This window comes from Polypterus senegalus, chromosome 4, assembly GCF_016835505.1.
Source record: "Polypterus senegalus isolate Bchr_013 chromosome 4, ASM1683550v1, whole genome shotgun sequence".
NCBI lineage: Eukaryota > Metazoa > Chordata > Cladistia > Polypteriformes > Polypteridae > Polypterus > Polypterus senegalus.
In genome coordinates, this window is record NC_053157.1 from 149,550,843 (window position 1) to 149,564,306 (window position 13,464).

At 38.0% G+C, this 13,464-nt stretch overlaps 1 protein-coding gene across 2 annotated transcripts in view; it reads right to left on the reverse strand.

Moving 5' to 3' along the window:
- Window positions 1-13,464, reverse strand: part of LOC120527722 (serine/threonine-protein kinase 32B-like) — a 307,820-nt gene that overhangs the window by 43,574 nt on the left and 250,782 nt on the right. For both annotated transcript variants that reach the window (XM_039751472.1, XM_039751473.1), the window contains one exon: window positions 3,997-4,100. In XM_039751472.1, the coding sequence (XP_039607406.1) occupies window positions 3,997-4,100 (104 nt within the window). The remainder of the gene's footprint in view (window positions 1-3,996; window positions 4,101-13,464) is intronic.

Below are 13,464 nucleotides of genomic sequence, written 5' to 3' on the forward strand. Positions count from 1 at the left end.
TAGCCAACAATGGTGTTATGTCGTAAATACTCAAAGCTATGATCAGAAAATAATCAAGCGTCTAAAGAAAGCAACATCAACAGTATTAATCATTTCCAGCCAAGATGAGCTTTTTCCAGTTCGTGGCATGACCAGTGAGACTTAGCATTTGACACTACTCTCAAAGCATCTTCTGCTTCCTTTTATTAAACAGAAACCCCAACTGGCAAAGGGCACACAAAGAAGGCAGTGGAACAATACAGCAAGAAAAGCAATCCTCCTGTCTGTGCTGTCTTCCTGGCATGAAAAAATACAGAGAAGATGCATGCTGAATAGTCGATAAGGAAGATCCACAAAAAAACACATAGTTTAAACAATTCCTAATAGACTGAAACAAAAAGTTCAGAACAGGAGTTAAGACTTATGAAAAACGGAGTAAGACTTTCTTTACTCAACAAATTCTATACCCCAAATTCAAAGTCATGCCTAACCTTGTGTTACTTGCATGGTGCAAAATGCCACTTTGAATCAGTGTGAAAACTTGGAAGCGATCTTGTAATCTGTCACACACTGTGATTTACTTATGCTTCAGTGACTGAGGATTTGCAAGATTTTAGCAACAACAGTGCTTAAACGGCACATGCCATCTATTTAAAATTGGTTGTGAGTTGTTTCAGGGTGTAAATCTTACACTGCCTTTAGGTAATAACACATGACAATGCATTCCCGCAATTGGCATCCCCTGTCAAAAGTATAATTTACAATGCAAAGCGAATAACAGGGTTCTGATTTCCTCCTTATTATGGTAAGTTAAAAAATGTACACGTTGAATCACGTTGAGGTGCATTTGAGGACTGTTTCAATTTTTGTTTACTTCATCAAAAAAAGACCATACTTTCACATATGAAACATTTTATGATAATGACTCATATTCGGAATCACAGTAATTAAAGAATACAATTGCATGCATTACTAGAGTACATAAAACACACATTTTTTTTTCAAAGATATTCTGCTAACACTTGTAATTCAAGAGAAATGCACAATGAGGAAGTTGTGACACTTTTCCTCACCACTGTGAGAGCCCAACTGAACGTAATTCTTTCTTTAAAAATGTATGTGCCTTTTTTGTGGGTGTTATAGAAAATACTCCTTGAGCCATCGTTATAAATGAAATCCAAACATGGACGTTCTCTATTTACACCAGGTGATGGAGCCCCCACGTGCTCTTGTTCATGTAACATGGTGGACTGAAGAAATTTAACAGAGAGCTTCCTTTAATTAGCAAGGTCCATTTACATATAGTGACTACAAAGCATTTCAATCACACCAATCAGGATAGAGTTAAGTAGTACAGTCCAGAAACACACCACTGCTATTAGGTATTATGTAAAGTTCCAAAACAGTTCATTATTAAGAGTCATCGGTGAATACCTGGTTAAAAGAAACAAATTCTTACATGTAACCTGTTATCACAGAACAAAATATAAAGTTAAATGTTCAAATTGATCGATTTTCTAATTTAAATGTGCAGATACAAATGAAGTCAGGATGTGCCCGTCTAATAGGAAGGCTGTTTCAAGAACTGCTTTTCGTTTCTCCTACAGTAGGTATGCCTTTTTAAAATATGATTTAAATAACAATTTGTTATGTATGCATTTTGTGGGTATGCCTAATCTAAATGTGATTCAATTAAAAATATGAGTGTCTGTTTTGTGGGCATGTCTTTTGTGAATATGATTCAGTTTACAATTTGTTTGTATCCCTTTTTTTGTGGGTATGCTTTTATTGTAAATCAATGAAAGATTATTCCTTTTTTGTTGTAAAAGGACATTCTTCACATGATTGAATTATTGCTACAATTGTTTACTATTATTATTATTATTCTACCATTAATTATCAGTACTTGTTTTGGACATGTGATGCATGCCAATGGTTAAGAGAAAGAAATCATGCTTGGAAAAATCTTGGGAACAAGAAGATCACAACGACAATGAAAATGCTGGATAGATACCATGAAAAATTACAAAGGCCAGGAGAAAGCTGGCCCAGAGAGTCGCCAAACGTCTGAAGCAACTGAACAGATTAATCCATTCAACTGTTATTTAATTGTTTGAGAGTGCCACCTCTCTCGGTGGGTTTCCTCAGTCCCACCAGGGTCAGCAACCAATGCCAACATATAGAAATATATCTACATGAATATTTACCCAATATTTTTAAATACAATCACACTGGATAATTAGAATACAGAATGTACAAAAATTAAAGTGTATAATATAATTACACACGCATTTTAATTAAGCACTTGTTTTACTCTGTGATTGTTTACTTTATATGACGCTATTACTTTTAAAGTGTATGGCAATCTCACCAATATGGTTTGAGCACTGCTATGCACCGATATGCACTGAGTCGGACATGTAACCACTCCGCCAATGTAAAATAACACCCAGGAAGCCGATGTCTAAGACTGGGTAGAGGATTAGCAATAAGGAGTCGTGGTTGGAAAGCATATTAGAAAAAGACGTCAAAATGCCAAACCGGCGTCAGATATTAGCAAAATGAATAATGAACATGGATGGGCATCACCTAACAAAGTGGGCATGACTGAAGGATGATTGCACAAAGGTGGCAAAATGCCATTGGGCATTGCCCATTAGTGTAACAGGAGTGTCAAAGTATCCTGTCTATGTTAAGCTATATGTAAAAAAACTTTCCGTGCTCAGGAATAGTAGCTTTTTCCTCAGACAGAACACAGCTTTTTATTATGTTTAATAAAAGTCTAAACTGAAACCTGCGTGATTTCCTGACCTTGGATATTATTGGCTTGGGATTTTATTGTACGACAAATACTGCAACCCATTAATCACTATGCAGACACACTCCCTGCAGCATATACTGTAACAATCTATATACAATGAGCAATAACCATACTGGCCCCGATATCATTAAATTATTTTTAGATATTTGCAAAATACACTTTGATTGGGTACTGCTGTTATAAAAACGATCAAGCACAAGGCAAAATCTGTTAATTTGTAAAGGTTACAGGGTATTGATTCATCCATCCATCCATTATCCAGATGTTTCTAATCGATTTATATCCCCTTTCCTTATTGTCCATGCCTCTGCACCATAGAATGTCACACTCCATAGTACCTTTTTTACTTTTCTTTTCTTTAGTGTTTTATCCACTCTGTTTGTTAGCAATTTTCATTGAAAGCTACTTTTCCTTTTTGTATTATTATACATATTTTTATTTCTTTTTCACTTCTTCCATCCCTTGACAGCATACTTCCCAAATATTTAAAGCAGTCCACTTCTTGCAAGATGTGTTCTCCAATTTTTATTGTTGGTTTTGTTGTTCTTTCCTTTAATATACAAATCACTTTTGTTTCCTTTATGTTGACCTTCATTCCATACATCTTACATGTTTACTTTGTTCATGAGATTCTGTAGATATTCTTTATTGCTTGATGTTATTACTTTATCGTCTGCAATTCTTACCAATGTAATCCATCTTCCTCCAACTTTCAGCCCGACCCGTTTGTCAGTGCATCTTTAATTATTCTCTCAACATAAGTGTTAAACAGGATTGGTGAGAGCGACAATCCCTTCCTATTATCTCTTTCTGTTTGACATGTCTCTGTTCTGCTACAGCACAAGTAGATATAATAAAATGCTAAGGTCTTGTTGTCCCGTCTCTGAGCAATCTGATTGGTCAGTTTGATTTTGGTGTGTCTGGTCAGTTTAGCTTTGCAGATGTGATAAAAAGAGGAACTGTGAGTGTGAGATGCACAAAGAGAAGTAAAGGCGTTGGAGCCACACAAAGAGAGATGATGACACCTGGTAGGTTGTCGAAAGCTTAGGAATAAAAAACTATTTTAAGATATGTGACTCATTTCATCCCTTTGTGAATCTCTAGCTACAAATATATATTTATATAGACAGAGATTTTTAACATGTTTCTTCAAATGTCACTTTACACATTGGTTTTGAACCATTCATATTTCTTACCCAACCCCGCAGCAGTTCATAAGCAGTTATTCCCAAGGACCACCAATCAACGGGATAAGAATAACCAGGGCCTCCTTCCAGGAAAGAATGGAAAATCTCTGGAGCTATCAAGGAATACAAAAGAAAATATATTAAAAGGTGAGTTATAACATCCACAGTGCATGCAATTACTTCACTTGAATGCTAAATGTATATCTTGGTTTAGTCTTTGCTTATAACATTATATATATATGTATGTATCTGAATGATAAGATGGGCAGTGCATGTATGATGCATGGATGACTAAAGGACAGCAAGAAGAGTAGAAAGATGGCTTCTGCCCAATTTTCCTCACATCCCACCTATTCCTATTCCAGAAGAAATATTGATCAGTCTTGAAGACTCAGACAGCATTTCTATAATATATAAAAACATTTTAAAGTCCCTTCCTTTTAAAGATCCCAGAGTACAGTGGGAAAATGATTTCTTACACAACATCCCAGAAATGGAATAGGAAGGCAGCATTCACTCTAGCTCCATATGCGCAAAACACTAAATTATTTGACTTAAACTCTTTTATCAAGCACATCTGTCTCATTTAATATCATCTAAAATGTTTCCGGGACAAGATCCAACCAGTGAATGTTGCAATCAAGCTCCAGCCTCACTAGGCCACGTGTTTTTGGCGTGCGCCAAATTATCATTCTGGACAAAAAAAATGTAAATGCCTATCAGAGAGCCATGGTGTGACAATCCCTCCTAATCCACTAAACAGCTGTGTTTGGCTGTATTCCCAGGTGGGCTTAAAGTAGAGAAGGTCAAACAAACTGTAATTGCCTTTACTTCACTGCTAGCATGTAGACTTATCTTGCTCAACTAGAAGAATCCTAGCCCACCTTTTTTATGTCGGTGAGTAACTGATGAAACATACTATTTGATATTGGCAAAAATTAAATTCTCACTTAGAGGATCTGTTCAAAACTTTATAAAAACCTGGCCGGATCTAATCGATAACATTTTAGAATAAGCATTTATACTGGGGTAAAGGATTATCTTCCCTCTTTTCTGCTTTTAAAGTTTTACTCTGGCCGTTGGCCTTCCTCTCTTTCTCATGGGTTAGGGTTGAATTGAATTTACTTTTGTTAAGTTTGACTTGTTTGTATGGAACGTTACATGCTTTTAATAAATTCAATAACAGATAAAAGAAAGATGACTTCTAGCAGGAAGGAGAAAAGTAGGAAGCCCAAGAAAGCAGTAGAAAGGTATGGTGATGGAGGAAACAAGACAGAAGAACAAGGGGAAGAAACCTGGAGGAAGTGACACAAGATAGAGAGAAGTGGAGGAATCTTTATAACAGGCAAGGATGTAGCGTTGAAAATGATGGAAGTGCAGCTGACTAACTAACTTGCCTATAACATAACATTCTTAACCACACGTAATACAATTCAGGATTGTGGGAGATGGATCCTATCCTGGGAGCAATTGATGCAATGCAGGAATCATCTCCAGACTGGGTGGAAGTTTATCCCATGCAGACACATGCCCGCACTTATACAAAGAACAAAAAATACATTTTATTAGTTTCTCTTTTTAATACTGAATATATACGGTATATTGGGAACAGTATACATCTTTGGGTATACCTGCTGTGGCTAAAGTAAAGGATATACACTTATGAATATCACAAAAAAAAAACCAAGGGAAATCCCACTGTCACTCCATCCTTATCCTTACCCTAATCCATGTCCACAGGAGCACACAGTATAGAAGGGTCTGCATGTACACCCCTCAGCTTTTTGAAGACCACTTTAATGACTCACCACACTGTGTGAAGTTTTTGTCACTGCCACCAGTGTACTATGTCATTCACCTGATACTCCATTATATGGGCTATTTCTTTTAGGATCCCTATCCTTTTCATCTATTTTATATCTGTTTTTCTACAGTGTATATTAATGTTCATCTTATGTCTGCATGAACGTGTTACTACCTTTCTTTTTGCTGAAGCCATTCCTTATCAATCTACCTATTTATAATGTCTTGCTGTCTCATTTCCCTTTGTTGAGTGGAGTAGCATGCTGCTGTAAATATTCTTATTTCTTTTTCACATTTTTTTCATTTGTTTTTTGGATGTAGAGGGGATTGAATTATTGCATATTTAGGGTTCTTTAACAATTATTGCAATTGTAAATTTTTTGGAGTGGAAATTAAAAAAAAGAATTATATGCCGGAAAAAGACTCTGTAGTAAAACGCAATACTTTCTTAAAAACTTTTGTTATTGTGGATTCCAGTTCAGTTTCCACGTTCAATTCACTCTATGACCCTCTGCTCTGACTGAAAAAAAAATATGTAAGCAATTATATTGTATCTTATCTAATACATTGTTCTGGATAAATGTGTTGGCCAACTAAACAATAATAAAGTTATTTTTGTATCACTTTCTTAATACTCACTATGGTAGTTTAATTTAGTTCCTCTCAAAATCTATTTACTATTTCTCTGACACCTTTAAATTTTAACTGGTGTTGAAATTCAGTGAAAAGAGGACTCTTCTTTGATTGATTTTAAAAGAAATAAAATATAGCTTTACTTTACAAAAACTCACAACAATTCTAAACATGTTACAAAATGAAAATTAGTTATGCTTTTTAATTGATGATGATGATGAAGAAAGATGCTTGGCGTTTTTTTGCAAATGTCCCTTGAAAAAAGAGTCCACTATCCTCCATGCTCTGGTTCCCTCTATTGGCTGACATTGCTATTGTTTTGCTAGGTCTTCATCCTTAGCATATGTTTTTAGAAATTCTTGCTTCTTTATTTTGTTGTTTCTTTTTGTGATTTCTTTTTTTATATTTATTAACAAAAATGTTTTTGGTGTTTTTGTTAAGGGTTTTAAATTTTGGTCTTTTTATTATGTTAGTATGTTAAACCCAAGGGGGCCGGACCTCCTAATACTTACTGAAGCTGAGTTGGCTGCCTATAGGGGCCTATTTAAATGCCAGGTAGCCTCACATAGGTGCTGAGGCATTTACATCCTGTTCTTGGTTCAACTCAACTTTTGATTTATTCTTTTTAAATATTTGCAAGTCTTTCTGATCTTTAACACCTTTTTTGTATCATCTACATTAAAGTTTTTTGCCACTGTTTTCAGGTTTTTGATTTTGGCGTTATAGGTTTGGTTTTTTTGTTTTATTTGGTTTGCCTTAGCTTCTTCCCTTTTTCCATCCTTTACACTTTTGAACATATTGTTTTTGTGTTTTTTTCTGCTTATGACATTTTTGCAATCAGTATTTTGTTCTGGACATTTCCTTTCTGTTAAATGAAATAAATAAATAAATTAATTAATTAATTAATTGTTTTGTTTTCTGGGGCCAGGAGGTTTATGGTTTTCTTTCTCTCATTTTTAGAATTTATAAGCTGTGTCTCTCTCAAGGGTTGCAGGCTGCAGGCCTATACTTAAGTTTTTTTATGGCCAGGGCTACTAGATGCTTTGATACCTACCTTGAGCAGGCCCGCCGCCGGGGGGGACAAACGGGACTCTGGTCTGGGGCCCTAACGGAAGGGGGCACCTTCACGCTTGATTTTTTTATGCTGATGTTGTGCATGTAGATATATTTTCGGACAATTATTCAAGTTACATGTAATAGAAAAGTTAAATCATTTAGCTTACAACAATACAAGTGTGTGTTTTAATAGCTGCATGCTCCATGTAAGTAGATATCGTGCTCGTGTCGTGTGAAGCACGCTTGTCAAAGGGGGCCAGCAGTGGCACGCTTCTCAAAGACAAAGGAGAGCCGACGTCGATGTCCTTGAGCTTGACGTTGAGTAGTATGTTTGTTGTACAGGGTACGTGGATAATGGATTGACTTTGCCGCTGTAATTGAATACTTCCGTTTCACACACGTAGGCGCTGTTCTCTCTCAGACAACAGTGATATTATTGTGCACTATCGTGGATGTTGACGTGTATGGTGTAGCAGAAGTCCGTCTCCGTAGTTTGATAATTCATTCGCTTGGGTGTTTATTGTTGCTTTTAAAGCAGTGACGAGTGTGCGTTGGTTTTATGTGTATCACTAAAGATTCTGGATCACCCGGATTTTTTGAAAACTTTGAAGTTTGATACAGCAAGTTACCATACTGATTGTACACCATGTAGATAACCCTAACTGTTAGTATATATTAAAATGTTCAGATGTTACTGCTATTCATTGCATTGGTATAACTGTACCAGGACACATTAGATAATACATAGGCCTTTCTCATTAATGTATTGTTTCAATTCCGCTACGAGCTTCCATTAACACTGGCTTTCCTTCTCACAGTCAAACTTTGGTGTGTGAGAAGGCTTAACTCATCAAGTATGGTATTCATAAATGCAGCATTGTCGCTGTCGGATAAACTACATTTTGATCATTTTGTATACGTATTTGAAGGTTTTGGCATGTGGGGACCCACACGTACCCAGTTGTCTGGGGCCCAGATATTTCTGGCGGCAGGCCTGACTTGAGGTTTAGGTCTTTTCAGGAGTTTCAGGAATATTTTTGGGTTTCAAAGCCCAGGTATCACAATATACACTTTCCAAAATTCACCATTGAAACTGGAATTTTTTAAAATTCAAATATTTGTAATGTGAGCTGTATTTGACCTATCACAACATAAATGTAACTTTCCCAACAAATATTCTTCTCACCATTACTGCATAGATGGAATTCTGTTTGAGACATTACAGACTTGTCGTTTTTATAGCTGCACCTGCCAGTGGCTCTGAAGCTATGACGGAATGCCAGCTCATACCCTGCCTGATGCAACCTTTCAGTCCTGTCACATAGCACTCTCTTCAAAGTTGTTGTCCTCAGCTACCTCTTCCAACTCCTCAAAACAGTACACAACTCTTCAAAATGAAATGGTGGGATGATCTTCTCTTATTCTATGGTTGCTGTAAGATGGCTCAGCAGAGGATATTGATGCTGTGCTATCATGTGGTGCAGCAGAGGTATAAAAACCTGCACTTTTGGATGGTGATTGTAAGTGAACATGCAAATTCTCCTCAGTGGAGATGCAGATGTACCAGTCTCTGGGCTGTTTTCCTTCATTGAACTGACATTGCAAGCACCATTCTAGGTCCAGAAGTCAGCTTTGAGACTCTTCCTCCATTTCTGCCCTGTAACACCTATGCAACCTGCCTAATCGTCTGCCTGCACAGTTGTACTACTGGCCTTGCTTCATATAACTCAACTGGGGTCAGTGACAACTCGATCTGCCACACTTTTTCCTAGCTCCACAAGCCTGCGTCACATGTCTACTGACATCCATGTACTGAGGCCTATGGACCTTAGCAGATTGTTACGTTTGCAGCCCCACCAGCGCTTCCCAGTCTCTTGGCTGTTTTCTCCCTTGTACTGATGCTGTAAACTTCACTCAAGATCCCAGGATCTCATATTTCTAGCAGTTCCTTAGAAGAGTCAAGCAGGTCCACTGCAGTCTCTGTGGTACTCAGCAGTTTCTAAAATTAGATGACAGGTCTAGTTTTTGTCTAACTCCTGACACCAATGTAGCACCAACACTGATTACCAGAATGGATCCTTTGCTTTTTACATGGCTCATATAAATGGTGTGCTGTCATGCTGCACTGGATAGAATGCTGTTTGCAACACTGCAGGCTTATTGTTCTTCTAGGCATACCTGTCGCTGGCTCTGAAGCCGTTCTTTGGCATAGTGGAATGCCATCTCACACTATGGGTGACTCATCCCTGGCTGATGTAACTTGTCAGCACCATTATAGTATCATATTTTAAATAAATCAGTTCACTGAGAGATGAACTGTTTCACGCTTATTATTAAACGTGCATTTCGTGAGAACGTGGGGTTGGTTATTCTTAGTAAGACCAGGCTTAGTGCCTTCTATTAAAATTAGTGTAGATAGGTAAAGAAGCTTTATTTTTTAATGTATTTACATCAGATGAATGGAGAGTATTTTTCTTGGTTTTAAACAATCTTTTTGGCCATTGTTATGAGGAGAAAATTAAGTTTATAACGGATTATTATGCGAATGTGCTGTTGGATAGGAATAGCTGGAAACTATATACCAGCACAATAAAGTTTCTAATTCCAGTTGCTGGAAAAATCTCTTTAGACGCTCTTTAAAAGTGTTCCAGATTTCTGAGGCAAGACAGGTACAATGGAAAAAAGAGCATTATGTTTAATTAATGCTTTAGACAATAAATTCTGAGCATTGTTTAGTTATCCTATAGTTCTCCTTTTTCATGAAGAGTATTTTTTTCTGTATTTCCACCTACATTCCAGGGTGTTAAACGATCCCATCTTGCTAAATGTTTCTTATTCTTTGGGGCTATATGGAGACTTAAAAATAGTTCTTTTCATAAAACCAGCAGTAGGATATAATCATAACCTAAATAAAAATGTCATATCAAAAATATTTTGAACATTATGTCAAGAGTATAACAGAGGCTGTTAAAAACTGGAAGCAGAAATTGTGGCCATCAAGGTGATTAATAGGCTGCTTTTGAAAGCCCTGTGAATTTACAGTCTAACAAGACATCACTCATGAGTTTGATGGATGAGCAAGTGAAGGGCACTCTGGTGATTTCAGCGTTTCAGAACTTGTCCCATATTGATGTTTCCACACAGTATGGCTTTGTTCTGAAGAGAAAAAAAAATCAGCCAAGGGTTATTCATTGCCTGAAAAATTGTAATGGAAAGGGGCGTCTCATCCCTAAAGAGATTTGGAATTTACTACTGCATTTTATTCATAATTGTTTTCAGTTGGGGAAAATACTTATTTACTTTCTGATTTTTAAACTGACTTTATTCACTCATTCACTTTTGATCTTTGAAGATAAATATTGCAATTTTACTCAAATATTATTTTATTTGAGTAAATTCCAGGCTATGCATTTTAACTTTGCCTGCACTTTAGTCAGGGCTTTTTCCACCGCTGGAATGACATTAGACATCCTCAGGAGGATTTAAAAATGAATCATAGGGTTGTAAAAACATACATGTGGTGCTGCACATGGCTATGGCCTTTCACACTTTATAAACAGCAATTGGGATCAGGATTTTTTTTAACCCCTGTCCTTTTTTTAACCTTTTTTTAGTCTAAAGAATCTATTCAGGTTCTGGTGTTTTATTTCTTCAGACATTGTTTGTGTTTTTGGAAGACTTATGTCTTGAAACATTGACAGAAAATGTTTAACATTTTTCCCCAAGAGCAGGTAAGGTCAGTGATTAAAAAAAATATCTCTGGCCACAAATGGACTATAAATGTTTCAAGTTTTAATTCACAGAGAACTGAAAGTGAAGTCGTTGTATTATTAATTCATACATCAAAATGATAGCTTTGTTAACATGTGTGGATAGGAGATAAATTTATGTTCAGTAAGGTATAGGTGAAGAAGAGAGCTTACTACTCAAGTGCTGTCCAAACGGTAGATCAAATCTGTGGTGTTCCTGTCTTTCCAGCCATAAGTGGAGAGCAAGCTTGCTAGGATAAAAGGCTGGTCCAAAACACCCAGAAGGCTTATATACTCAGTATCCACAAGGAGAATGCAACATTTCCTATTACTGCTTACCACAGGCCATATGTAAGAATATATGATCTTGTATAATTCCACATTCTAGTAATATGCACACAAGCATTTTACACTGATACTTTTTTAAAAGCCAATTACTTTCATTAAAAACTGCAGTGAATGTCAAAGCTTAAAATAAAATAAAAAGTAGAAACATATTCAAACATTGAGTGCATAACTTGGTGTGCTTCTCTGAGTTATGTGCAATAGTCAAATAATGAACTTTATAAAGATAGATAGATAGATAGATAGATATTTTATTAATCCCAAGGGGAAATTCACATACTCCAGCAGCAGCATACTGGTAAAAAACAATATTAAATTAAAGAGTAATAAAAATGCAGGTAAAAACAGACAATAACTTTGTATAATGATAAAGTTTACACCTCTGGGTGGAACTGAAGAGTCGCATAGTGTGGGGTAGGAACAATCTCCTTAGTCTGTCAGTGGAGCAGGACAGTGACAGCAGTCTGTCACTGAAGCTGCTCCTCTGTCTGGTGATGATCCTGTTCAGTGGATGCAGTGGATTCTCCATGATTGACAGGAGCCTGCTCAGTGCCCGTCGATCTGCCACAGATGTCAAACTGTCCAGCGCCGTGCCTACAATAGAGCCTGCCTTCTTCACCATTTTGTCCAGGCGTGAGACGTCCCTCTTCTTTATGCTGCCTCCCCAGCACACCACTGCGTAGAAGAAGGCACTCGCCACAACTGTCTGGTAGAACATCTGCAGCATCTTATTGCAGATGCTGAAGGATGCCAGTCTTCTAAGGAAGTATAGTCGGCTCTGTCCTCTCTTGCATAGAGCATCAGTATTGGCAGTCCAGTCCAATTTATCATCCAGCTGCACTCCCAGGTATTTATAGGTCTGTACCCTCTGCACACAGTTGCCTCTGATAAGCATGGGGTCCAGGAGGGGCCTGGGTCTCCTAAAATCCACCACAAGCTCCTTGGTTTTGCTGGTGTTCAGTTTTAGGTGGTTTGAGTCACACCATTTAACAAAGTCCTTGAATAGGTTCCTATACTCCTCCTCCTGCCCACTCCTGATGCAGCCCACGATAGTAGTGTCGTCAGCAAACTTTTGCACGTGGCAGGACTCTGAGTTGTATTGGAAGTTTGATGTATATAGGCTGAACAGGACTGGAGAAAGTACAGTCCCCTGCGGCACTCCTGCGTCGCTGACCATAATGTTAGACCTGCAGTTCCCAAGTTGCACAAACTGAGGTCTGTCTGTAACATAGTCCACGATCCATGCCACCAGGTATGAATCTACTTCCATCTCTCTCAGGTTGTCCTAAGGAACAAAGGTTGGATGGTGTTGAAGGTGCTAGAGAAGTCAAGAAACATAATTCTTACAGCACCACTGCCTCTGTCCAAGTGGGAGAGAGATCGGTGTAGCATATTGATGATGGCATCCTCCGCTCCACCTTCTCCTGGTATGTGAACTGCAGAGGGTGGAGGGCGTGGCAGACCTGTGGCCTCAGTTGGTAAGGCAGCAGCCGCTCCATGGTCTTCATCACATGTAACGTTAGAGCGACAGGCCGGAAGTCATTCAGCTCACTATGACGTAATACCTTTGGGACTGGGGTGATGCAAGATGTTTTCCAAAGCCTTGGGACTCTCCCCTGTTCCAGGCTCAGGTTGAAGATGCGCTGTAGAGGACTCCCCAGCTCCAGCGCACAGGCCTTCAGCAGTCGTGGCGATACTCCATCTGGACCCACTGCTTTGCTGGCACGAAGTCTCCTCAGCTGTCTGCTCACCTGGGGCCTCATGCATAATGGCGTGTGTAGAATTTGCACTATAACATGACGTAAGCACAAAAGCCAAAAAGCCAACTTCCGCGTTCTTCCGCTACATCATAAATCCCGGTCAGCGTGAAAAGTAACGCTCGTGCATGCGC